The sequence below is a fragment of the Zychaea mexicana genome (assembly GCF_025766255.1).
Source record: "Zychaea mexicana strain RSA 1403 chromosome Unknown BDB00scaffold_10, whole genome shotgun sequence".
In the NCBI taxonomy this organism is placed as follows: domain Eukaryota; kingdom Fungi; phylum Mucoromycota; class Mucoromycetes; order Mucorales; family Lichtheimiaceae; genus Zychaea; species Zychaea mexicana.
Genome location: NW_026516673.1, coordinates 300,591 through 326,854, shown reverse-complemented (window position 1 = coordinate 326,854; position 26,264 = coordinate 300,591). Strand labels below are relative to the sequence as shown.

At 42.8% G+C, this 26,264-nt stretch overlaps 9 protein-coding genes across 9 annotated transcripts; 4 read left to right on the top strand and 5 right to left on the bottom strand.

The window, feature by feature from the left end:
* Window positions 1-1,896: 1,896 nt before the first annotated feature.
* BDB00DRAFT_756931 (beta-glucosidase-related glycosidase) lies at window positions 1,897-4,857 on the bottom strand (the record flags this gene model as incomplete). Its single annotated transcript, XM_053118947.1, has 9 exons — window positions 1,897-2,181; window positions 2,271-3,251; window positions 3,329-3,364; window positions 3,458-3,671; window positions 3,752-3,877; window positions 3,964-4,156; window positions 4,247-4,390; window positions 4,494-4,598; window positions 4,686-4,857. Coding segments are annotated over 9 exons (2,256 nt in total), but the record flags the coding sequence as incomplete, so codon positions are not given.
* Window positions 4,858-5,791: 934 nt separating this feature from the next.
* Window positions 5,792-8,069, top strand: BDB00DRAFT_970451 (general substrate transporter; the record flags this gene model as incomplete). Its single annotated transcript, XM_053129840.1, has 10 exons — window positions 5,792-5,831; window positions 5,923-5,968; window positions 6,058-6,128; window positions 6,222-6,381; window positions 6,490-6,630; window positions 6,703-7,059; window positions 7,146-7,434; window positions 7,518-7,561; window positions 7,636-7,713; window positions 7,783-8,069. 10 exons carry the CDS (start codon window positions 5,792-5,794, stop codon window positions 8,057-8,059), a joined length of 1,503 nt encoding a protein of 500 aa, XP_052983487.1. The 3' UTR covers window positions 8,060-8,069.
* Window positions 8,070-9,026: 957 nt separating this feature from the next.
* On the top strand, window positions 9,027-11,890 carry BDB00DRAFT_20415 (glycoside hydrolase). Its single transcript, XM_053116452.1, has 5 exons — window positions 9,027-9,276; window positions 9,389-9,725; window positions 9,843-10,031; window positions 10,135-10,678; window positions 10,792-11,890. The coding sequence occupies exons 1-5, from the start codon at window positions 9,155-9,157 to the stop codon at window positions 11,631-11,633; spliced, it is 2,034 nt and encodes a 677-aa protein (XP_052983486.1). The 5' UTR covers window positions 9,027-9,154; the 3' UTR covers window positions 11,634-11,890.
* BDB00DRAFT_886488 (uncharacterized protein) lies at window positions 11,824-13,069 on the top strand (the record flags this gene model as incomplete). The annotated part of the gene is made up of 4 exons (XM_053128432.1): window positions 11,824-12,429; window positions 12,521-12,573; window positions 12,653-12,775; window positions 12,911-13,069. Exons 1-4 carry the CDS (start codon window positions 12,147-12,149, stop codon window positions 13,067-13,069), a joined length of 618 nt encoding a protein of 205 aa, XP_052983485.1. The 5' UTR covers window positions 11,824-12,146.
* A 653-nt stretch (window positions 13,070-13,722) lies between these two features.
* BDB00DRAFT_784946 (uncharacterized protein) lies at window positions 13,723-16,529 on the top strand (the record flags this gene model as incomplete). Its single annotated transcript, XM_053120504.1, has 4 exons — window positions 13,723-14,885; window positions 14,999-15,914; window positions 15,994-16,383; window positions 16,521-16,529. The coding sequence occupies 4 exons, from the start codon at window positions 13,723-13,725 to the stop codon at window positions 16,527-16,529; spliced, it is 2,478 nt and encodes an 825-aa protein (XP_052983484.1).
* Window positions 16,491-17,255, bottom strand: BDB00DRAFT_20311 (LSM domain-containing protein). Its single transcript, XM_053116447.1, has 5 exons — window positions 17,127-17,255; window positions 16,968-17,063; window positions 16,861-16,888; window positions 16,690-16,762; window positions 16,491-16,594 (listed from the first exon to the last, which is right to left on the bottom strand). Exons 1-5 carry the CDS (start codon window positions 17,152-17,154, stop codon window positions 16,559-16,561), a joined length of 261 nt encoding a protein of 86 aa, XP_052983483.1. The 5' UTR covers window positions 17,155-17,255; the 3' UTR covers window positions 16,491-16,558.
* Window positions 17,256-17,684: 429 nt separating this feature from the next.
* On the bottom strand, window positions 17,685-20,554 carry BDB00DRAFT_805528 (transmembrane amino acid transporter protein-domain-containing protein). The gene is made up of 4 exons (XM_053122195.1): window positions 19,294-20,554; window positions 19,165-19,186; window positions 18,886-19,072; window positions 17,685-18,820 (listed from the first exon to the last, which is right to left on the bottom strand). Exons 1-4 carry the CDS (start codon window positions 20,252-20,254, stop codon window positions 17,873-17,875), a joined length of 2,118 nt encoding a protein of 705 aa, XP_052983482.1. The 5' UTR covers window positions 20,255-20,554; the 3' UTR covers window positions 17,685-17,872.
* A 1,691-nt stretch (window positions 20,555-22,245) lies between these two features.
* Window positions 22,246-23,332, bottom strand: BDB00DRAFT_926094 (glutathione S-transferase; the record flags this gene model as incomplete). The annotated part of the gene is made up of 4 exons (XM_053128831.1): window positions 22,246-22,651; window positions 22,743-22,902; window positions 23,078-23,146; window positions 23,277-23,332. The coding sequence occupies 4 exons, from the start codon at window positions 23,330-23,332 to the stop codon at window positions 22,463-22,465; spliced, it is 474 nt and encodes a 157-aa protein (XP_052983481.1). The 3' UTR covers window positions 22,246-22,462.
* A 1,224-nt stretch (window positions 23,333-24,556) lies between these two features.
* Window positions 24,557-26,048, bottom strand: BDB00DRAFT_805514 (glutathione S-transferase). Its single transcript, XM_053122194.1, has 5 exons — window positions 25,975-26,048; window positions 25,737-25,866; window positions 25,511-25,624; window positions 25,265-25,421; window positions 24,557-25,169 (listed from the first exon to the last, which is right to left on the bottom strand). Exons 1-5 carry the CDS (start codon window positions 25,982-25,984, stop codon window positions 24,897-24,899), a joined length of 684 nt encoding a protein of 227 aa, XP_052983480.1. The 5' UTR covers window positions 25,985-26,048; the 3' UTR covers window positions 24,557-24,896.
* Between the last annotated feature and the right edge of the window lie 216 nt (window positions 26,049-26,264).

Here is a 26,264-nt window from a genome sequence, read left to right as displayed (position 1 = left end):
TCTCATATCTTGTTTCGTACTTCTTTTCTTTGCTCTTGTTGCTTCATTTATTCGTTTCATTTTGGCACGCCAATTCCTTGAACGTGTGACCAACCAATAAAATTTCCGCCTCCACCCGGCTCATACTGTACAAAAAAAATGTTGAATAGTGTAGACGAAATTTTCTGGGTCAATTAGAAATGCAAGAGGTCCTTGAAGTCACAACAGCCACACGTTATCCGTCAAGCTACGATTCATTAATAAACAAGCCGTATTCATACTGTACCTAAAGATATAGCAGGTTTAATGGGACATGAAAAATTACGTATTTATTACTATATAACTCGTTTTCTAAGTTTTGCAACAGTAGCATTACGTACTTTTATTTTCCCCTATAAAATATCAGCACTCTGACTTGTGTCATGTACAAAGAAAATCTATACTACTACGATACTTTTATTTTTATTATAAGCAGCTTTGTACTAGCTTAACTGTTGGATTGCTCATAATTGTTGGGTGGGAGAGGGCTGTACGGTTATTTCGGGAAGATGCTGTAAGAGATGCTGCTGAAGGAGTAATACTGGACGGGGGGCGAACATGTAACATTGACTATGATGAACAAGAAAGCCGGACCCGGTCAATACCTTATCATATGTCGTATACAGATCTATGTACCGATTTGTCCCATTAAGCTCGTATGATATTGAAAAAAACAGAGGACATAGGTATCACAATTGGGAAATAAACATGACGGCCAGTGTTGTGAGATCCTGTCGGAGAGGACAAGCGCTGGATGTTTTAAAACATTACGTTATTGTCATAGTGTTGTTTATTCAGAGCTCAGGATATTATCAGCTTACCCTTTTAAAAGTATTTTATTCACACGCTGACCGTTTTTGGCAGATTTTGAAAGCCACTGGTTACTGAACCGTTTACCCCGCAATCTGCAGTTTTGTTGGTCAGTGTCAACTTCAATTCCAAAAGGAAATATTTCCGATCAATGTCGCTTTCTGATGTGAGCTGTTTACAGCAAGCTCGCTTTGTGGAAACGCAACGCATGATATATGAATTAACAAGCACCTCGCTGCCTTTCTTCTATTGCAACCACTTTCGTCACGACGTACTCTGCCACTTCCATCAAACTATTTCTAAACTTATAATTGCTCCCGTCTTTCTCCCAATTTCAGGTTGTGCATACACGAAACGCGAAATATGAAAGCGCCCTATATACCAAAACGGATGCGTCTGTCTAAAATTATGCTATCAGCTGCCGGTTGAGTGGTCCCGTTAGTGCTACCCTGGAGATGATGACAGTGTCCGATGCGTACTGCATAAAACGCTGCTTCTCTCATTTCCCTCTTCGGCAATTATGTAAAATTTCGCCATTGGCTTTGTTTCAAATAATAGTTTTTGAGGACTTTTATAACGTTGAGGAGAGCTTAAGCTGCCACATCAGACTTTTGGCAAAAATGTTATGTGTTAATGCCTCGGATTTTTGAAAACTGGGTGGGACAATATATTTCATGGGCTTGAGGTTGTAGCAAATTGATGGCGGTGGACGCGTAAGGAATTTGTAGCTCTATAAAGAGTACTTATGACACTCGTAGCAATCCCTACTTACTGGGTGACGGCACTGTGTTACATACGCGTGGCTAACAATCGCCGTTACCATTGCAACAAATGTGTCCTCTGACATATTGATATAAACACAATCGTTGTTGTAGGCCAGCAATTTGCCCACTTATACTATGTTGTATGTAGCTCTATTCTCTCATAGGTAACTCGACATGCGTGATGATATGGGTTGTGTCAAAAAACACATCAACCGAGCGAAGCACTTTTGCGTATTTATTGAGAATTACAGAGTGAGAATTTATTGAATATGTAAGATTAAATCAAAGGCTTCAGGATATCTTCTTAGACAACAGTCAATGTCGCATTCAAGCTAGGCTCAGCATAGCTTCCACCAACATACAGAACAAAGTCGCCCTTCTCAAGAACAAATTTGTTTTCCATGGTCCAGACTTCCAATTCTTCAAGTCTAATGGGTATATCGACTGTTCTTGTTTCACCAGCGGGGATATCAACCTTGGCAAAGCCGCGAAGGGACTTGTTTGGCACAACGACAGTTGCAATCACATCGTCGACATAAACCTGAACGATTTCCTTTCCGTCACGGTCGCCAGTGTTCTCAACAGTAACCTAAATTCGCAAGGAGAAGAATTATGAAGGTTTAGATATATGCGACAGTGAAAAACGAAATCGCCTTCATTTTTATTACTTACCGAAACAATGATGTCTTTCTTTTCGTTCTGACGAATCTTGGACTTGGATAGCTCCATGCTCTTGTATTCAAAGGTAGTATATGATTTACCGTGACCAAAGTACCAGAGTGGCTCAGGTGTGCCCAAAGTGTATTGCCAGCCAAATTGCATGGTACCGTTCTCATGGATCATGCCAGGGTTGATAGGTCGGCCACTCTTGGGGAAGTTGTAGTAGGCAGGCAAGCTTCCGACGTAAGTTGGGAATGAAACAGAGAGTTTACCACTTGGGTTAACCTTTCCAAATAGAACATTGGCAAGAGCAGTGCCGCCAGTTTCTCCGAGGTAGAAGGCGTTGACAATCGCATTGACATTTTCTTTGATCCATGGCTCAGCTGTGGGTTTACCAGTTATGAAGACGACGACAGTAGGTTTTCCAGTTGCTTGGATGGCTTTGACAAGGTTCATTTGAGCGCCGACAAGACCCAAGTCATTCTGATCGACGTGTTCACCAGTTGTGGCATTGAAGCCTTGCCAGAGCTCAAGTTGATCGCGGGTCCATGTGCCGACCATTACGACAGCGACATCAGATTTCTCTGCAGCTTCCACGGCCTCTTCAAAGCCGCTTTCATCAAGTGACCAGAGTTTGCAACCTTCAGCATAGTTGACTTCGACCTTATCGCCGACAAGGCTGTTGATACCGTCCAAAGGAGTCACACCGCGCTCGAAAACGCCGTGAGGAACATAGACACCGTATTGCATGACAGCAGCTTGAGGACCAATGATGGCAACCGAATCGAGGGAGTCTTCTTCAAGTGGAAGTGTACCATCGTTCTCGAGAAGGACAATCGATTCTTCATCCATTTGTTGGGCAATATCAACATGCTCATCAGTATGAATGTTGTCAGCGTAGTCGGCCGAACCATAGGGAACTTCAAACAAGCCGAGCAAGAACTTGACACGCAAGGTGCGGCGGACGGATTCATCGACGACATCAATATTGAGGTTGCCCTATAATTAACAGCAAGAAAAAAAGGGTTGGTAAGCTTTAATCCTATGCAAATATATAGTACGTATGTTGTATATACCTTCTCCACTTGCTCAACGATGTTTTGAAAATGCATCTATGATACATATACAAAAGGATTGGGGAAAGACGTAAATCAGTACCTAATCACTTATAGCATATTAAATCTGATCAGTAACTGAGTACTTACAGGTCGACCACCCATCTCAATATCGTTACCGGCATTCAGTGCAAGAATGGCGGCTTGAGGATCAAGGATGGAACCGTCGCAGACAAAGTGCAAATCACACAAATTGGCAATAGCTCCAGAGTCAGACGAAACAAAACCGCTGAAGCCCCATTCGTCACGCAAGACCTCAGTGTTAAGATGTTTGTCGATCGCTGAGGGGATACCATCGTATGCACTGATAGATCAACAGTTATCAGTATGCTTCTTTATACTGCTTCGTGTGAGACATTGTACAGTATATAAATTATAACTTACTGGTAAGCGGTCATGATAGATAATGCTCCACCATCCATGATGGCTCGCTTGAAGGAGGGAAGATAGATGGTTCGCATGTCTCGTTCACCACCGACAACAGGGGCAAGGTTAAGACCACCCATAGATCTTAAAAAGAAAGAGTACATCATATAAATATCAGCCGTTATACGACAAGTACAATACAATAGCAGATAACGTTTATCAAAACTTACGGGCCGAAACCAACAAAATGCTTCACCATTGCGGCAATGCGGTGCTTTGCAGTTTTAGGTGTACCAGGACGTGGCTCGCCTTGCAAACCTTCGACATAGGCTTTGCCCATTTCACCGGTCAAATGTGTGTCTTCACCATAGCCTTCTTCAATTCTTCCAAAGCGAGGTTCTCTTGCAAGATCAAGTACAGGGGCTAGAGAGCATTTTAATTGACAGAAGTTATTCAGTAACACAGGAAAGTTTAACTGCTGGTCAAATATTAATAGAAAAGGAACTGACATACCAAAGATGTTGTGGATACCGATGCCTGCGGCTTCGGTGCCTACGATATCGCCCACCTTGTGCATGAGTTCGGTATTGAACGAGCAAGCCATTCCCATGCCCGTTGCAAAGATGGTAGCATTTATATCGATATATCCATGGACACCTAAAATGAAGGGTCGTAAATGAACATTCAAACCATGCGGGATATGCTATGAACGCTACATTTATGTTTAAGAGAAAGGATAAATACGCAAACAAATTTGTACCTTCTGACTGCATGATCGTTGGGATACCAAGACGATTATCGTTGATCATCCATGATTGGGTTTCATTGACCAAGCGGACCAATGGCTCACGGGCGATATTTGCAGCTAAAGTGGTATGTAATGTACAAGGGCGTATTAGTAATATTGCTATGAAAGGGTCGTGCAGCTTATATAATTCGCTTTGTGTGTTACCAAAAGTGGTTCCCCACGGCCTGAGTGTAGTTGCATTGAGCTGCATATCAGAGTCAATCATGTTTTCGATGTTGCCTTGCATTAATTGATACATCTTTTCTTCCAAAGTCATACGTCCCAAAAGATCTTCGACACGGTCTTCAATATCTGCACGTGGATCCAAGTAGACAGGCTTCTTTTCGCTATAACAACAAACAGCAGGTTTCGTTGTTTATCCTTTTTAGTAACGCTTTTCAAGAAAAATGGGGCGGAGGTAAACGGGACCATCCAAATCGGGTTATTATCGCCCATAACAACTTACTCATGGGGATCTCGTTTTTCTGTCAATGGGCTGGCGTTAGCCAGGGATGAAACGGTAACCGCGCATACAAGAAGTTTGATGGCACTCGTCACCCACATTGTCTTCTTCTTTTATAAAGTACAAAAAAAATAGAGCGTAAAGAAGAAGAAAGAAAAAATGCGAAAGTTCGGGTCGACTTATATTCTTTTTTTTCCTGGCCTCCTACAGACGGAACCGGGGAATCAGCGAAACAAGGGAAAAACTACATGTTCCTTGTACGATTATATAATTCGGTTCTCTCAAGGTTTCCTTCGTGTTTACTACCAGTACAATCGACCCCCTTTCCGAGAAAGGGGGCGTGAGTGGATAGGTCCGGATAGGTGACGCGCCAGCTCCTACACCTCTCGTGCCATAATGATGGGACATATAGAGAATGAAAATCTCCGTAAGTCAATTTCCTTGCTGGAATCTGTGTGCCTGGGAAATTGCTGCTGTCATGAGAAGCCGCGGGAGAAGCTACTTTGGAAAGAAGTGCGGAAAACGTAAGCAAAGCAGAGGTGCCACAAAGGGTCGAATTGGAGACTGGGTAAAAAGTAAACTTGCTGCTTTGTAAACCTTGACATGACAAGATCACGCATCGAAAACAAGTGAGAATTTCCCCGCGGTGCACCACCTTTTGCGCCCGGATAGCAGAAAGAGGATCACATAAGCCATGTCTGCTTTTGTTCGTTTATAAAGAAGAGCCTGTTTTTCTCTCACTCCCTTTTTTTTCATTCGTTTCTCTGAAGAGTCGACAACTCCATCTTGTCTTTTAAGCTCTAATCGGATGGGTCTCGTATATAACATCACGTGCGCTTCCTTTGCCGGTACTATAACCATACTAGCCACCTAAAATAGTCATCACAATGCTATATGCTGTAACTATATGATGTACTAAGATATTTAAAATAAATGCAGCGCTTGGCAGTTTCCTGTTCGGCTACGATTCAGGCATTATTGGCGGGTAAGAAGCAATCTCTTCATTATATTGGCTGGCAAAAGTGCTAGGAGCAGGCCCGGACACAGTATTAAATCATTCCATCTTGATATTAGCATTCTTATTCAAGAGCATTTCCTTGCGGCACACAATAACCCAAACTCCGCTGTTCAGGGTGCCATTGTGGGTAAGTCTGTTTCCATATTAGCTACTTCTCCTGCATCACCATTACCTCCTTGTGGAGTTATAGACTTAACATATGCTGTTATATAATTGCTAGCACTGTTTAACGTGGGCTGTTTCTTTGGTGCCTGTGTCGCTGCTAGCTTGGCAACAAAATGGGGTCGTAAGCGAACAATTCAGGTCGGATGCGTCTTTGCTACTGTTGGTGGTGTCATCCAAACCGCCTCCGTCAACGTTGGAATGTTTATTGCTGGAAGGTATGTTTCGACCTATATTGTGGAAGTCTCTAATCAATATTTAAAGTGCTATTGAGGAGTGCTTTAGAAGTTGTACGGATAACTGATATGATTTGTTGATTGATATAGACTGATTATTGGTATTGGTATCGGTTTGCTTTCTATGATTGTTCCGTTGTATCAAGCTGAGATCGCGCCGGCGCATATTCGTGGTTTTGCTGTCGGTTTGGCACAGCAGTTTATTGGTTTTGGTGTTCTGGTTTCAACCTGGTAATTCTCGTGACTTTCAACAATGGCATAAGCAAGGAAGACGACGAAACAATGACTAATCGTTTGCTACAGGGTTGTGTACGGTGCTAATCGCATTGATTCGGACGCTCAATGGCAAATTCCTGTCGGTATCCAGATTGCTCCTGCTGTGATTTTGTTCTTTGGTACTTTCTTCCTGCCTTACTCTCCCAGATGGCTCATTTCTGTTGGTCGTAAAGAAGAAGCTCGTAAAGTCGTAGCTCGCCTGTATGCGGATCCTGAAGAGCAAGAAAAAGTATACAGCGATATCATCGAGGAAGTTGAAAGGGAGTTGAAAGTTGTTTCGAGAGATCCAAGGGATCTTATCAAGCCCCAGTACTTCAAGCGAGTTCTTTTGGCATGCGGCGGTCAAATTGGAGCTCAATTCACTGGTATCAACATTGCCAACTAGTAAGTCCTTTGTTGCTACGATTAACGGTTCATTGTAGGAACGGAGAAAAAGACTGATATTGACTTTCTAAAACATTAACAATCAGTTACGGACCTACGATCTACACCGCTCTTGGTTTTGACACTGATACGTCGCTGCTGGTCAATGCCATTTACAGTGTGGTTGGCCCCGTTGCAAACTTCGTTACGATTACTTTCATTGTCGACCGTGTTGGTCGTGTTCGCCTCATGTGGTTAGGTAGCATTGGCATGGGTACCTTGTTGATGCTTATTGGCGCTCTTTACAAACGTTTTCCTGGTCCTACTGATGAGCAAATTGCAAATGATCTCATCGGCTATGAAACCACTAACCGCTCTGCACATTATGCTATTATTGTAAGTATAGCAACATGGAAATCAAAAATACTTAAATCATGTAACACGCTGACTCACACTATATACTACATCACCCAAACCAGTGTTTCTTCTATATATTCTCCGTCGTGTTCTCACTGTCATGGGGGTAAGCATAACCGAAAAATCCAAGTCAAATTTATTTAGGCTTATTGTACTCATTCGCTGACACAAACATTCTAGTCCGATCGCTTGGATTTACCAGTCAGAAATCTTCCCCTTGAAGATTCGTACGATGGGTGCTAGTGCTGCCACTGCCAGGTAAAGTATAATAACAGAATAATCGAAGGTAGTGCATTCTCTCACAGAGTTACCATCGTTCTATTTCAGCAACTGGCTTTTCAATACATGGATTTCGCAAGTGTCACCGATCGCTTTAAGCAATCCGAGTGTTGGACCCGAGTTCTTCTTTGTGTTCATGTCCACAAACTACCTTGTTGCTGCGTACACTTTCTTCTTCTATCCCGAGACCAAGGGCCGTAGTCTCGAAGAGCTCAGTGAGGCGCTTGGTGATGCTGATAAAAAGATTACAAACGACCTTCCAATGGAAGAAAGCGCCAAAGTGGAAACTGCTGCCGCAGGATCCACTTCGTCCGGTGACAAATAACAATATTAGCATCATATAATAAGAGTCCTTTGTACTCCCCGCTACCCTTCTAAAATCCTCGTACATTAAGTAGCATGTCCTCTTTTTTCTCTTCGTCTTACCCACAGAATTACACCCCACTTAATACTTTGTAATACTTTAACTTTTTTAACAGGATTTTTTCCACTGGTGTCATCTTTTTTTCTCCTTATTTTTGGACTTTGACATCAAATGTTATGTAATAAACAAATTATTTTTTATTTACACCATCATGTCCTTTTAAAGATCTGATACCGTAGCAATGGCTCCTCGTGATGGGAGGGGCAAGGTTCTGACGGAATGGTCGGGGAAGATGTTGAAAGGTGATTTCGAGTAAGAAGGACTGGGTGTAACATCGATTGGAAGAACGTATAGCGGCCGTAAATGGTTGGTGGTGTGATGAAGTCTACCGAGGAGCCGGTATAAACCTTTTGCTCACATAAGCTGTATACCAAATATTCCCATCGAATCCATCTGTTACATTCATTAGGTCATCAAAAGTATGGGAATATTTAATGACGGTTCTTTTTCTCTTATTGGATAAGGGCCCGCGCTGAACGGCGAGTACCTTCCATTTTTTTTTCAAGATGGTACCAACGTGTCTTCCATTGGTTTGGTTCCCGTACGTCTTTCACACAGTACCCATTGAGAACCTATTTGCAATAAAATATCAAGGGTGGGGGTACATACGCAAACTTTCCCTTCGTTCTGTAACTCTTGGGTTGATGGAAATAAATTGCTTTTGTCGGCGAATATCCACTCCAAACGGATATTTTTCCGATCATCATGCCGCTACTATCCGTCAGTGTAATCTGTGTAACCTTCAGCTCCACAAAGCAGACGACCCTCGACATCAACTTGGTTTACATAAGCTCAACCTGTTAGAAACGGGTAAGCGGGCTAGACAGTCAGAAAGAAAACCAATGTCAGCTTCCCTGTTCGCACCATACTCTCACGACGTAATACCGTTTTTCTTAACTTTTAAATACTTTAAGCGCTGATGGATTTTCCCGCGTTTTTTTCCATCTTCTATCTTTATCGACTACAAGCTCGCTTACAGGAGTATACACTTTCATAATGGGCAAATTGCAGCTTGAATACTTTAACAACAACGAAGGTATCGTGGCTCAACAGGGAAACACCTTAACATACCGTCTCTATCATGAGCAGATTCAAATCGAGCCCTGGGGAAAGAACAGGTAATAGCAATTGTTATAATGCAATAGCAGCTTTTTCCACTAACTTTTTTGTTGTTAGTCAATAAATACTAATTGGCTTTTATTTGATTTTGCTCCACTTTTCTTTCTATAGCTTGCGTGTCCGTATCACTCAGGCTAGCCATATCCGTGACGATTTGCCTGGCGCATTGTTAAGTCTGGAAGAAATCGGATTCAAGGCCTCTCAGGATGCGATCAAGATCACTGAAGTTGGCGGCACCATTCGCAATGGTAACATTGAAGCCCGTGTGACCAAGAAGGAAGGCAATATCATCTTTTGGGATCTCAAAAACGACCGCGAGCTGGTGCGTGAAGCGCATCCCCATATTTGGATCAACGGCCGCGTTATCCGTCCATTGACTGGCGATGCCTACAAAATTGAAGCCAACTTTCAAGCATACGATGATGAGAAGTTCTATGGCCTTGGCCAGGTAAGTAATGCATTGAGATTATAAGCGTGACTGGAAATGTATCTCAATTCAATAGACGCGGGATAACTAACAGGCTTATCATTTTGGTCATTGGAAAAACCCGCGGAACTACAATAGCACCACCATGGTAAACTGAACCAAAAAGGCTGTGTAATTGACCTCTGCCAGCGCAACGCCCATGTTACCATTCCCTTCTTGGTGTCGAGCCGTGGCTACGGTTTCTTGTGGAACAACCCTGCTGTTGGTCGTGTTGAGCTTGGTATGGGCATGACGCGTTGGGTTGCTGATGTGTCACCACAAATGGATGTAAGTTGAAAAAGAAGTCGAGGATGGGGAAGAAGGTAAAGAGTACATGTACGGGGATATATATCGGGTGGCCTTTACTCATCGTCATGAGGCTCTTCTATAGTACTGGATTACAGCTGGTGACTCGGTTGCCGACATCATGTCGAACTATGTGGATGCCACTGGTCACTCACCTCCCCTTCCTTATTATGCTTCTGGTTTCTGGCAATGCCGTTTGCGTTACAAGTCGCAGGATGAAGTCTTGAGAGTCGCTCGTGAATACAAGAAGCGTGGCTTACCACTAGACATTATTGTCATTGACTATTTCCATTGGACACACCATGGCGACTGGAAATTCGATCCTGTCCATTTCCCTGATCCCAAGGCTATGGTAGATGAGTTGAAGAAGCTGAACATAGAAATCATGGTTTCTATCTGGCCCACACTCCAACCGGACTCCGAGAATTTTGAGGAGATGGAACGCCGCGGCCTGTTGCTCCGTAACGCAAGAGGACCCAATGTGCACCATCGCTTCTATGACAACCCAACTCTTGTTGAAGCCAAGTACATTACCCATTATGATGCCACCAACCCTGAAGGCCGTGACTTTATCTGGTCGAAGGTCCAGAAGAATTACCACGACCTTGGTATCAAGATTTGGTGGCTCGGTAAGTTCACATCTTGTCGCCAAATTTGGTGGAAGAAAGAAAATGCCATCTGCGTTTATTCACAGGATAAATGACCTTGGGGATTCGTGTGCGTGTGAAACTACACTGTGTAGATGCGGATGAGCCGGAAATCGAACCTGTACAACCTGAGATGCTTCGCTTCCACATTGGTGACGGCGCCTCGGTCTACAACATCAGTCCTATGCTTCACGGTATGGGATTCTACAAGGGCATGAAGCAAGTGGGTCACGAGGATGGCGACATCATTTCACTTTCTCGCTCCGGCTGGGCAGGCTCCCAGCGATGGGGTCAGGCCATCTGGTCAGGCGACATTTCTTCGACCTTCGCGACACTTGCTGACCAAGTGCGCGCAGGTTTGAACATGGGCTTGAGCGGTATTCCTTGGTGGACCACAGACATTGGCGGTTTCGTCGAGGGCAATATCTATGATGCAGAGTTCAAGGAGTTGATTGTCCGTTGGTTCCAATACGGCGCATTCTGCCCCTTGTTCCGTCTCCATGGCTTCCGCGATCCTATGCCTGAGCCACAGATGGGCGCTGAAAACGAAGTCTGGAGCTACGGCGATGAAGCATACAACATCTTGGCTAACTTCTTGCACATTCGCGACCGTCTTCGCCCTTATGTAATGGAGCAAATGGACAAGGCTGCCAAAGCCGGTACACCACCCATGCGCCCCTTGTTCTACGATTTTGAGAGCGATTCCAAGGCCTGGTCTGTCGAAGACGAGTTCTTGTTCGGTCCTTCGATTTTGGTCGCCCCGGTGTTGGAATACAAGGCTCGCTCTCGTGAGGTCTATTTGCCAGCTGGCGCCAAGTGGACGAATGCTTGGACTGGCGAGGTTGTTGAAGGCGGTCAAACGATTACCGTTGATGCTCCACTTGAGCACCTCCCTCTCTTCTTGCGTGATGGCGCGGATCTGCCCATTAAAGCCTAAATGAATCATAGTGACAATAACTCTTGATACACTGCTATCTACTGTACATGTTGTAACAAAATAAAAATGCACTTTTTTGAAATTGCTTAAATGTGTGCCTAAGAGGTTGAGCTTTTTCTACTTGGCAAAGCGCAGCTTGCGAAGAATATGCCTAGTTAGTTAATTTTGTTCGTAGTTGCTATGTCTGTACTTAATCTTAGACAGGTCGGATTATAACGAGTGGCAATAATGCTTCAACATGTATCTTCCGGTCGACCCAGTTATCAAGCATCACATTATATACACTGTGTAAATTTTATACTCTTGCGGAGGAAAGGAGACCATAGCCAAGGAAAATAACGCCTTTTCTTCTCAACTTGTCCATTTCATGCTTTTCGATTCTAAATAAATCTATTCTTTGACGGATTTACTGACAGTGAGAAAGATGAAGAGAACAAAGAACGTATTTTGTTGTTGCTTTCGGAGTGAGACCCGGCCCCGACTTGCTCTTTTGCTACTTTTTTCTTTATACACATGCCCGAGCATGAACCAACGTGGGGGGACAAAGTCGTCCAAACGATCTGGCGACCCGCAGCAATCGTTCTCGGTGTAGGACTACCCATTACGTACATCATTTATACACGTGTGATTGGTAAACGATTCCCAACGTCCGGGCACATTCCACCTGAGGCGTTTACTTCGCAACAATATATACGAGGCCGCGTCGTATCCGTGGGTGACAGCGACAATTTTCGATTATATCATACGCCCGGTCTGGGTTGGGGTTGGGCAAGAAGAATTCCTACTACACGAAAAGGTAGCATGGAGAAAACGGACAATGCCGTATCTTTTGCATAAACCAAATGCATCTACTCGTCCCTTTACTTATCATATATATATACTACTAGAACTGACAAACCAAACAATTCCAATTCGACTGGCTGGTGTTGATGCACCTGAGGTTAGCTGACAGAGCGAATTAGAAATTAATATGCTTTGTTCTACTGCTGCTTATACTAATGATAATTTGTTATACAAAGGGATCACATTTTGGCATGCCTGCGCAACCACTATCCTCCGAATCAAAAGAGTTTTTGACATCCATGGTATTAAACCGTAATGTTAAGGTCCAACTATTAAGTCGAGACCAGTATCAACGTGTGGTAAGAAACCAACGCGGCAGACTGATGTTGGATGCACTCTTACCAGAGAAGGATGAGAATGGATGGATCTGTTAGAACAGTGTGAAAATTACTTTTTTTCTTTTTTCTATTTACACATATATCTATACTCAATAGGTAGCAATGGCATATGTCCGGAATCCACCTTTTTATCGACTAAAGAATGTTTCTGTGGAAATGTGCAAGGCAGGAATGGCTAGTATATACACAGCCAAAGGCGCACAGTATGCGGGTCAGTTTGAAGTACTAAAGCAGACAGAGTCCAGGGCAAAGTAAGGTTCTATCTTTCCTCCCTGTATAATGTTTACGCAAAGAGAAAGTCTGATAATGGTTTATTGTAGATTGCTTAGAAAGGGAATTTGGGGGTTAAAAGACTATGTCTCACCGGGGCAACATAAAGCGAAATATCGGTCATAGTATTGGAAATCCATGTAAAAGTATTTTAGTTGTTTTATATATGCACACATGATGCAAGCATATGTTTTCTGTATGCTGCGCTGTCTATAGGATACAGGCTAATAAATTGTATCCCTGCTAAATCATCGATAAATTTTATTGGCCCTACGCAGTAGCGAGACCCACACATGGATGAAATCGAGCGGCATCGGTGAAACACCCCTCCCCTTTCTCTTATGTTACACCCATCCTCCCTGCAATGTCTAAAAATGCGAGTCCCTAGTAATATTCGTACATGTTCACCCCATTATGTTATCATTGTCGAAGGCGAACAAGTAGTGCTTTTTACAACGATGATCGACAGTACTTCAGGCCGTTCAGAGGCTATTACTCCGAGACAAAATGAGACTGAGCGAATGTACCTGGAACAAAACTGAAGTGGTCATATATATAGCGTTAGCAGCAATGACTACTATCTCTCTTCTTTTGTTTAAAAAACACATATCAGCCATCATCGCATCGCCACTACCATCATGCTGTACCTAACGGCCGACTTTTTCCCCATCTTTGTGCCGCTAGGCGTTATTGGATTCTACCGATACCTGATCTTCTTTATCAAATTGGTGGCCTGGGGCCTATACCGACCCATTCGACCGCTCGAAAAACCTATCTACAATCCCGAAAAAGATGTAACCATTGTAGTGCCTACAATTGATGCTGGCGAGGAATTTCGAGAAGCAGCGCACTCTTGGCTCGCATGTAAGCCGAAAGAAATCCTGATCGTGACTGAAGAAACCATGCGACAACCTATTCAAGAACTGGTCAACACGATTGCTCCAGACAAGATCAAAATCTACTCTGTACCCAAGGCCAGCAAACGCGATCAAATGGTCGAAGGCATCCGACATACTAATACCGATATCCTTGTTTTCGCAGACGACGATGTGATCTGGAAACCAACCATGTTGCAATACATTTTGGCATGTTTCGAAGACGAGTCGATCGGTGGTGTAGGCACTTCACAAATTGTCAAACCCATCGGCAAGCGTCAGACCATATGGGAGATTTTGGCAGGCTTTCGATTGACAATTCGAAACATCGAAGTCGCCGCGTCAACGCATATTGACGGTGGCGTATGCTGTATTTCTGGGCGAACAGCTGCATACCGCACCGTCATTCTTAAGGACCCGGGCTTTATTCACAGCTTTACTAACGATTATTGGCGTGGCAAGTACAAGCTCAATTCAGGCGATGACAAGTTTTTGACCCGATGGATGATATCCCATGGATGGCGTACGTACATGCAAGTATGCAAAGAGGCCCAGCTTTTGTCGACGTTCAAGGATAATTGGCGCTTTTTAATGCAAGTACTAAGATGGACGCGTAATACTTGGCGCTCGGATTTTCGGTCCTTGTTCACAGAACGTTACTTGTGGACTACACACCCGTTTGTGTCATACACCATGATTGACAAGTTTTTCAACCCACTTACACTACTCAGTGGACCTGTATCCGTCGTTGTGCTATGCTTCTTGCAGTACCATTTACCACAATGGAACATTGTCGCCTCCTATCTGGTTTGGTTGATATTGACACGTCTCATCAAGCTGTCGCCGCATCTTATCCGATATCCACAACATGTTTTTGCTTTGCCCGGCTTTCTAGTATTTAACTTCTACTTTGCCTTTATGAAATTGTATGCCTTATTCACTCTGAATGTTACTGGATGGGGAACCCGAAAAGAAGCTGTTGCGATTGAACAGAACGAATAAAAAAAGTATTGGCGAATTTTATCATCAAAACCATTAGCTCTTTCTCTAATATCCTCTCTCTCCAAAATCCCTCTTCTCCTCCGCTACATGGACCAAATATCATGGTTGCGTACACTGAAGTCTCGAACGAAAATCTTTCTGGACTATACAATGTCATTCTCGACAAAGTGAGCCAAGCTCAATATATAGCCATTGACTGTGAGTTTACAGGCCATTTACGCGGCTTGATCACCAACCTGGAGCAGCGTTACGATGGCATGGCACAGATTGTGCGATCGCACTCAATCTTATCCGTCGGTCTGACAACGATCACGGCGGATCGCGCGTTTGATAACTTTGAATTCTTGCTCAACAATCAAAACCCGTACCAAGCCAACGCAAGCAACCTAAAGTTCCTTGCAGAAAACGGATTTGATTTCAATCGTCATTATTCGATTGGCATTCCTTTTCGTCCCGGTCCTTATTCCTTTGCGCCAGACAAAAAGAAAGGTGGCAGTACAAAGCAAAAACAACGACAGCAGCAACAGCAGCAAGAACAAGAGAAACAGGAGCGACGGCTACGGGAGCTATGGTTTGATATCTTCTGCATATTACGCACAAAGGGTATTCCTTTGATCGTGCACAACGGTCTACTCGACTTGATGTACATCTATCAAAGCTTCATCACAAGTATACCGGCCAAACTCTCCGGGTTCGTAGCGGATATGGTCGAAGCTTTCCCGGCTGGGATCTATGATACAAAGTATATAGCAAACCATGTTCTATACGAGCAGACATCATTTCTCTCTTATCTGTATCATAAATACGAGCGCTCTGGCTACGAGGTCCATGTCCAGGATGCATTGTTACCAGAAAAAACAGATCAAGTGGCGGATTCTAGACCTAAAAAAAGGCAACGCAAAGATAACGGCAGTAGTAACAAGGAAAATGATGGAATTTGTGACCAATATGCTGTAAGTTTTATATGTTTCTACTTTGGCTCTATATCAGTTTATAACTAAGAATCGGTTGAACGTGGGGTTGGTGTTTTAGGCGCGAGGATGGTGTCCTGCGGGCCAAGCATGCGAACGTTCTCATGATTTAAACCGGATACTGGACCGTGATCAGAAGGTAAACGCCGCAGATACAAAGGGACAACAACCACAACCAGAACTTGCACCAGCAGAATCAGTACCAGCAGCAGTAGAAGAAAAATCACAAGAACAAGCACCACTACCACAACCGAGTTCACTACCGAAAAAAGAGCACTCGTCTCACTTTGATGCATTCATGACAGGCTACATTTTCTGCCACATGGTAAACAAGCTCCTGGAGAACGAGGATGTTGGTGACATAATGAACAAACTCAACGTTATGAAGCTTGACGTTCCTTTGCGCATCACCAAAAGCACTTATGCAAAGCCAACATTGCAATGGAAAGTAGTAAGCCAGAATTTACAAAATAAACCTGTCCCTCGATAACAGATGGTTGAGAGAGAATAAACGACAGCCGTATATTATTGCAATAGTGGCGGTGGTGGCATGATGGTGTTGCTTTATTATTATAATTGTTGTTGTAGTATTGTTGAGCTTCGATCCTCTTGTCAATTTGTCTCTGTTAATTCTTAATCGGTCCTTCTCCACCTGGAATCAACTAGTAGAAAGAAAAGAAAAAGGTAGAAACGGTCATGTACGTATCCTAGCATCATATATATGTGTACGCGAGCAAGTAAAGAACATCTTCCTTACCGCGCATATGTTGTTGCCGTTCAATAAGATCTGGCTCAACTTGCTGGTGCTGTAGCCTTCCTTGGTTTTTTCGCTATTATCATAGTTTAAAGAAATTAAAAAAAAAATCAGTCAAATGAAGCGTCAGCGCTGTAGCTGCTGGTTTTCTACTTCTTTATTCACAATGCTTACTACTCGGTCACGTCTTCCAACACCATGTCTAAGGAAGAAGAAATAAATAAGAGATTAGAAAATCGAAATCAAGTATAGAGTTAAATCCTTGTATCGGATCTACTTACTAACATAATCGTCAAAACCGAGCAATTTGCCTGTGAACTCTTTCTCAGTTTTCATGACCACCCAGATCTGTGATCCAATGCATTTATCAATAAGTTCTAAAATGAATTCAAATTAGTATTTTTATGTAGGGTGAAGCGCGCTTTTGGTTTTCTTTTTACCTAATGGTAACAGCTGCGATGCATTCATTTTATATCTTGTGTAAGCTAGAGGAACGCGCGAACTGCGGGGTTTAACGAATATAAAGAACTGATTGTATGTCAGAATACGGGATTGACGGTAGGCAATAGAGAAACCATTAGGCTTACATCGATGAACCAAACCCTCTTCATACTCAACAGACAAAGGGCAATAATTGTTTCGGTTGTTCAGTTCATGGATGATACGGAAGATATAGCAGTAGCAATTACAGACACTTGTGCGAAACGTAGTGCGCCACATCAATGGCAATCAGCAGCGAGGTAGTGTGGACTCGATTTTTGAATAGGTGAGTCAAGCAGATAGTGTTCCACTCGCCCTTGAGGACAGCAGGATTCGGGAATGTTAAGGTTCGTGCGATGGACGGACTCTTCTGAGTGCAATTCCTGCCTTGTATTCCCTTCAGACACTGACAATTATTTCCGTTCACTAGCTTAATCATCCTCAACACGCAAGTTTACTCCTTATACTTCGTTACATACCCTTCTTTTAAACATCTCTCTCATACCTCACCATCTAGTTGACAATACTTTATGTTATAAGCAGCTACTCATCCTTAATTTCCAATGTTGAAAGTCTTTTTAGATTATACAATCAATGACTATGTAAAAATTTTAATATATACTTGGATTAAGCATGGAATCCGAAAAGGGTGACCTAGGTATACTATAAGTTATCTTTTGTAAATAATGAAGAATAGGATCTGAGTTCAGTTGCCATTAGGTGTACACCGAGAAACAGGAGCCTCTTCACCTCCAGCGGACCAGAGAGCAATGGTTATACCGGTCGTATAGGTCATAGACAAGACACCAAATACGACGATAGCGATATCGATGGCTCTTGCTGTAAAGGTACGAGCGATAGCCTTATAATGGAATATCGGCGGGAATATGAAGCACAATGGCACACAACATAGCGATCCCACAAGCGATACAAACTTATCCAAATCATCCGAGCCAGCAATAGCAATGCAAGCACACATCAACACAGCTACCAGACGGAATCCGTTTTTCTCCCACTTGACGACCGGATTGTGTTTGCCCGAGCGTGAGAAGAGAATGTTTTCGACAATACGAATGGCGGGAAACAGCTGCAATGGGATGGACAAGCAAATGGCCATGGAATACAAGGCCTGGATGGTGTTGACAACGGGCGTGGCAGGGATGTTGAGCAAAATAACAGTCTGAACCTTATCGCCGAATGCCATGTAGGAAAAGAAGCCGATGGATAGGAAAATCATTGTGATGCCCAGCATGGTCCACGAAAGAACGCGGCCAAACTTTTCAGGCTCTTTCATGGACTCGGTGATAGGAATAACGAGGCCAACACCCTCATATGTGAACACAGCGGTGCCGATGAACATGGGGAAAGACTTTGTGTTGATGATCCATTCGACTTGGCCAATGCCGTGCGTGGCCAGCACCAAGAAATCGTAGTAGTACAAGTAAAGCAGGCCCATGAGAATAAAGAGATCGGCGATGAGAGCAAACGAGGATAGCTTCTGGATCTTGCGGATCATGGCAATTGGAACAAAGATGGCAACTTGGCCCAGGATCAAGTATGGCAGGGGCACTCGAATGTCACAGTTTGACAGAGCCTCGACCAATGCTTGGATGTTTTGTGCGACAAACACCATGTACGCACACACGAATCCGATCTAATATGCCCCCCCCCCCTTATTAGTGAACTTGTCTTTTTTTAAGGGCCCTTCATTCTTTTTACCTGTGCAAACGTGATAGCTGTGAGGACAGCAGCCCGCATAAAGCGGCCGTACAAGATACCTCCAATGTCACCAAACGATACCGGCACCTTATTCCGCGTCTCCACCAGAAGCAAAAAGCTGTACAGCGAGATCAGCGCAATAGCGGTCAAGAGGGCTGTGGAAAAGAAAATACCGCCATTGTAAAACCTAAGGGTTGCGACAAAGGAGGGTTTGTTAAGGTTCCAAGTTCTGAAACAAACACGCCCAAGAGCGAAAGAAAACGGTACCACAGAACTTACGCTTTCGGAAGGAACATGACGCCTGTTGGTGTGGGAGAGCGATGATTTCAAGATCAGTTAGCGACAGAATCGTAGCAATAATGAGATTGTGTAGCCCTGATAAGACTGTATAGATGGTTCTGTTCGTACCTGTGCCAACAAACGCCTTGAGCAACAAAAACACGGCCTTTGCAGGACTAGCAGTGCCCTGAACGGCATTTTCTTGCGCACGACGGATCATGCGCTGTGCTCGATCTTCTCCTTCACCATCCGACTCGTCATCACCGCCATAACGCCGTCTTCGACGACGACGCAACAACCCTGTCCGTTCTCCCGGCTCTCCCTCCTCCTCAGTCTCCTCATCGTCATCGGAGTCGCTCAAATCTTCTCCCCCAAAATGGCCATAGAGCGCCAGAAAGTCGACGAAGGTACGGGTCATCCAGTGAGGAGGCTCTTGGCCGCGACGCTGTGCTTGATCATAAACAAAGTGGCGACGGAAACCACCGGGATCCCTGAGACGTGCCAACGCTGGATCCGATGGCTCCTGGCGTGGAATATACATTGACTGCGATCGATTGCGTCTGGATTGTTCTGCATCCGCATCTTCAGCCCACTTGTAAATATCGTGCGTGATGGCACCACCCGGCAACTGGTGAACTGACTTGACCCGGTTGCTGTCACCGGAAGAGTATGCGTCGTCACTGCCTGCTAACGACTGGTTTGTGTTCACTTTTTGCAGGATTGATGCAGCTGGTGACGTTTCCACCAAGTGCCGTTTCACCACCCTAGCTACTTGATCTTCTGGCAAATCGACAGACACCGTGTTGTCTTCGTAGTTGTATGTGGGCGTTGAAAGCGGGCGAAACAATGCACCACTGGACGTCGTGGTGACGTTCTCCAAGTCAGTGCTCCCATAGGATCGCGCAGAGCTGATACTTCGTGGCGGCGATGCACTGCGAACGTTGCGTGGAACTGGCGACGAGCCTAAGCGGGCAATGGATGCGGCCCGACCGAACGAGCTAGCCGTGTCACCGTCAGGCTGCTGTTCTCCTTCGGTGTCTTCGCGATTTCGGTAATTATGTTTGGCATTGACAGGCAATGGGGACGACATTAAGGAAGAGCCAACTTTGAATGGGGTATGTACAAGAAAGTTGAGATCCAGAAACGGAAGAAAAGAAGCAAAAAGGACCCATCATGCATTCGCCGGTACTCGCTCACTCCTTATTGCAGACTTTTCCATAATTGATCTTTGTTGCATCATACCGAACTTCTTTTCAGTATCCGCTGCACTGCTGGGTCACACGCAGGATGCAAGGTCCTCTTCCACCCATGACACATCGCTTTAACTCTTCTGCGCATACTCTGTATGGTGTAGCATGTATCCTCGAATAAATCTTTGCTAAGATCCCAGGGGTACTGGTTTATGTAGCTTCAAGTATCACAAAGAAGAACGACTGTGTTGTCTGTATCTGCGAAAAAGTGAAATGTAAGCGTTATTTATGCCCTGCCCTAGATGGCGCCCATTCTGGATAGCTGTTAGTGGGCAGAGACATGAAGTCACGGTGCATGATGAGGTATCTCGCCACCATGGACATAGTCATCACCTTCTGATGCAAGTGATATATTTTCTACCGTTGAAAAATCAAGGAGATAAAAGCATATACCTTGGAGTAACTACATGTGACGTATGTGCATACTACTACGCTGATGAATGCTCTACACTTGCATAGAGAACGGGACTCTAAAAAGGCTGCGTCAGATGAGCGCACCTTAATGTAAAATTCTACACACTGATGACCACGCGCCTAAGCACTCTGTGCCTTATACCCATTGTTTGGAGACCAAAATATTATATAATCGATTGAAGCAAGTACAAAAACGCAAAGAGTGCTCTATTACGGATTAGTGAGATGCTTCGAGTGATTAATGTTGACGGCTGGGCGGTGCGCCACCCAAAATGTGCTGCAAGTGAAAGATAATCACCACTACGCATCATCATAACATTGTCATGGATTCCATGTTGATTATAATGCTTTGGGAGCACAAGCCCCACACTTTGCTAACCACCCGAAAAACATATTTGCTCTTTCGAGTCTCCGATATTACATGATCGTTGAGTCTTGTATCTAATGATTCTTCATAATACCACGAAAATATTTGGTAGTTTTTGACAACTAGCATTATAATGTCACGTCGAATATATGTATTCGTTATGTGCTGATTTTTATTTATCTAAACGCATCATTGTTGATGCAAATAATATTATAATTAGAAGTACCGACCGCGATCTGAAGTACTCGGAGAATCCCAAGAAAGCACTTCTACACACATGATAATAACCTAATTTGAATGTAACAAGTATTAAAGACAGTTCTTTTCTGCTGAAAATGTAAAGAAACACATCAGGTCTTATAATTTGCACCTTGACTTTAGACCAAGTTTCACCTGGTGACTACAGAGAGCTGACGTGAAATGAGGGTAACTTGCAAAGTGTTGTATCATTATATGAAAAGCAATACGTTTGCAGTCATGTATCAAAGTAATGATAGAAGATACTAATTAGCTGTTGTACTTAGAATATCGCTGCAAGATGCATGCCCTGATATAATGCGAGCGATGGCAAGCGATTTAGCTTTCCATCCAATCTTCTTGTTAATGCAGCTGGACCTAAACGGCCTTGGTGTAACGTAACATGGAAGTCGTCACTATCATATGTAAACTCCTTCCAATTGTATATGTTATAAACGCGTGAATCATAATAAGTTATAAGCAGTTATAGTCGCTACCTTTTGATTCACATTATAACCGTTGGCTTTTCCCTCTCGTGTATTAGTAAAACTTTCAAAACCATGTATATAATATAAGCTTGTTTACACTACTCGTACCCACTATATAGCGTTACATATCTATGACAGCACTTGACGGCTTCCGGTTTCCTACTTCCAACTATTTTATTGGAGCTTAGTTCCTATAGCTACCCATGTGTCGCATGTCTATTTAAACAGCAAACAAAGCGAGTGTTTGAGCCCTTTAAGCCGCTCATTACTTCATTCTGATAAAAGACCAAAATACTTCATGCATAGCTTCAGAACATGGCTATTTATTTTATTCACTCCACTGAAATTCGATAAATATAGCAGTATATGAATGATGGTATTACATGAATGTGCTCCTTTGCCAAAGTCAAATCTATTACTACATTCAATAATGGATTTCTAGTGCTGCTACTAATTGAGTGGCTTGAGCCCTAGTATTGTGTGGAAGTGCTCCACGAGATAATCGTTGCCAATATACGTCTCTTTGAATGTAGGACTATTGGTTATTCCTTTTTAAAATTCTTGAAGACGTGGACGGTTTTCATAGCTTCGAGTGCGATCCCATTCATAAAAGCCTCTGTAATAGACATATGGCCAGCCAAGATTGGTGCGATTGCGATATCAACAAGTGAGTACTGTGATCCAAGGAAATAATGACCAGAGTGTGCTTGTTCTAGTAGCAGCTCGTTAAGCTATTATTTATTACACAAGTATATTAGAAAGTCATATTAATCACATAAGGCCCCATTATATTTAGCATTGGCAGTAATCTGAACAACTTACACGGCTATATGCAGCTCCAGCAGACTCAATATACTTTTGGCGTCCTACTTCTTCCTTAAAACTTTGAATGAGGACTTTGAACGGACCAATAATTTTGGATGTGACAAACTCTATCACGAACCGGATTTGGGCGCGCTTCACTGGATCGCTAGGTAATAAACTGAAAGGAAAGAAGACAAGGAGTTACAAAGCTGGTAATATCGATCTCCTATCACACTTCCATTTACACCACGCTCTTTACGACATCTGATAACTCTTTTTTTCATTGTAAGGTCTCGAATACCACTAATCCTTTTTCTGGTTTTTAATCGCTTAAAAGCTCAGCAAGAACCAACGATTCTGTCAGCTTCTTTTCTTGAATGATTAGAGCAGGAACCTTCAAATCAGGATCGATTTCTCCGTACCTATATATGCAATGCCATCATCCGTTCGTGTTAAATTAGAAGATAATGTGATCACTATTTGACTATTATTGGCGCGGAATTTATAAGAGTATGTAAGCCTACATGAAGGTTTATTTTATAGATCAATTACGATTCGTTCAGCGTCGAGACCAACTTCTTTAAATGCGATTTACAGACGCTGGGCATAAAGGGAGCCGGTAGAGGTATAAAAAGTCATCTTGTATTCAGCTACAGTTAAGTTAGTTATATACTGCAAAGAATGGTGAGTGATACCACTTGGATTGAGCAATCTGATATGTAGTACTGACATGAAGACATAATATTAACGGTACTGTAGGATTGTAATAAGAGTAACAAAGAGTAGCAGTAGTAGTAGTAGTGTGGTTGTTGTATGTGTCTCAAGAACAGTTTCATTTATACATTTCCAGATATGATATATTAATTTTTTGACTATTGTTTGCAAAAGATGGGCGCATGATTCAACAACTACTACTATCTAATCTGCTCTCCTAATTTCCCTTCGATCGTAACAGTAGACCACCAGTAAACATGAATTAGCGCACATGGTGGAATGTAAGCCTGTTACTGGAGTTTCAGCAACTGAGTTGTCTGAAGAGTCATACTCATAAAAGGGAGCGGCACTGTTAGAACCGAATCAGGGTCAATTCATCGGGCCGAAGGTTTGTGTCTGACAGACACTGTTGACGTTGACTCTGTTTTCAAGTTTCTAGAAAGAATACTTCTTAATATGACTCAACCGGATCAACGATATAGAGAAAAGTAGCCAGGAAATAAAGAAACAATGTGACGTCTCGAGCTTACTTTACAATTTAGGCGATGCATTATTGCACACAAAGGATCGGGTCATCAGTTAGGTTCCACAATGTTTTGCTCTCTATATCATAATACGGTTTAAAGAATCTCACGGACATCCTGTTTGGGTGCTATCCGTTTTTCGTTTTCCTTTTTACATACTTTCTTTTTCCTCTACACGTAATTTAGCTTTTTTACTTACATACACCTTCTCTTTAGTTTTATGAACCCGCAGTGAAAATTCGTAGTATATATAAAGCAGCTACTAATCTTCACTGCCAAATTATGTGTTTAGACTGCCGGCAGTGTTGTAAGCGAGTACTTTTCCTCAAAACTTATTTGGTATTTACGACCACCCTTTATTTCGCATCTTTGTCTGCCTCAATTACCGCAATAATGAATCATCACCATGTGGTTTCTCTAAGTGCCGCTGAGCAGGTACGGCTCTGTTGTATACGTCCAAAACGTAGGGGCTGCGTACAGCTACGTGCTCGTCACCATAATTTATTCCCATCCACTGGTATTAATGGTATGGAAAGAACGATAAGAGCTATATGTTTTCAATGGTCGATGCACCTAGCTTATAATAATCATATAGCTTACAGAGTTCAATACCTACATAATCAATACTGGTAAATTGTACTTTTAATTTCTACCTAGTTTTCAATCACTTTATTTACTATACAGTATATATAACCGTAAACATATGGTAACGTTCATTTTATTGAGATAATCATTGTGAAGGTATACCGACTACCGACTGCGTGATAGGTATTTCAATTTACTGCTGCAACTAACATATAATGTAGGATGTCACAATGAAAGTGTGTTAGTGTTTCTAATATTGAAGGAGATAAGTGACTTTTTTTACGTACTCTACCAATGCATAGGGTGCCATGCAAAAAGAGAACAATCATTTATTTGATATTTACCGATTTCATTGAAGTCCCAATTTAGCCTTGACTCCTTCAACAAAAGCATTGTCACCAGTGTACGTTTCCTGGAATGAAGGACGGCTTGTGCATCCTTTGATGAATTCTTGCAAGCGAGAATGCGTCTTCACAGCCTCAAGCTCAAGTCCGTCCATGAATGCGTAGTTGATAGCGGCAATGCGAGCTACAAACGGCGCGATGGCAATATCTGCAAGAGAGTATTCAGTTCCGAGAAAGTAAGGACCAGAAGGTGCTTGTTCCAGTAGCAACTCGTTGAGCTTTGTAGGTAAGTATCAGTTATCGTTGAAGACAGTATTATATACAATTGACATGATTATATTTTACTTGCAGGATCTTTTATATATTTACTTACACGACTGTATGCAGCTTCGAGTGTATCAATATATGATTGACGGTCACCATCTTTGAAATTTCGCATATAATTCGCCCAAGTCGAAATGATCTTGGATGAATAATGCTCAATAGCAAAGCGAATTTGAGCCCGCTTCGTTGGATCATCGGGCATCAATCTGTTATATATATAAGGAATAAAATGATTAATTCCAATTACATAATATGTGCACTGTATCATATACAAAATGGCAAAAAATAACTTCACCCTTTCTCAGACTTCAAATCGTTTGCGAGCTCGATAATGATAAGCGACTCGGCAATGTTCTTGCCAGCAACTGTAACAGCAGGAACCTTAGTTTCTGGATTGATGTTCTTGTACCTATAGATAGTGGTTTGTTTTAACAATAATAAGAGAAAAACGATTTATAAACGATTAGCCCAAAGTTGAATGTTACAGAATGATCTAGTTAAAGCACTTCAAAAATTAGTACCAAGATGGCTTGTTAGCCAAGTCAATCTCTACACGTTCGTGCTCAAGATCGATTTCTTTGAAAGCAATCTCAGCGCGTTGAACAAAGGGGCAACCGGCAGCAGCGTAGAAAATGATCTTGTTGCTTTCAGCTATATTGTTGTATGAAATATGAAGGGTAAAATGAACAAAAAAAGATTAGCCAGATGAACTCTTTACAAGCTTTTGACCCGTTGGTTGATGCTCTTGTATATGCTTACAGGAAGACATTGCGGCTGATAAAGTAGCAGTAAAAGACTTTAAAGAATTCGAGTGAAATTGGAGTAGAGATGGATGATTATAATATACTTTGCCGCATTCTGGCAGCCATTCTTTTATACGAGACGATGACAAATTCTTTCCATATCTAGCCGGTAGCACTTGACGATTATTCGTGACAGCAAAAGAAGATTTATTATCCTAAACATAGGTGTTTGATAGGAAAGAGTGAAGTCCCTTGCATACGAATAAATTCTTTAAAAAGCTAATTCTACGCACGTTTGCCAAATTT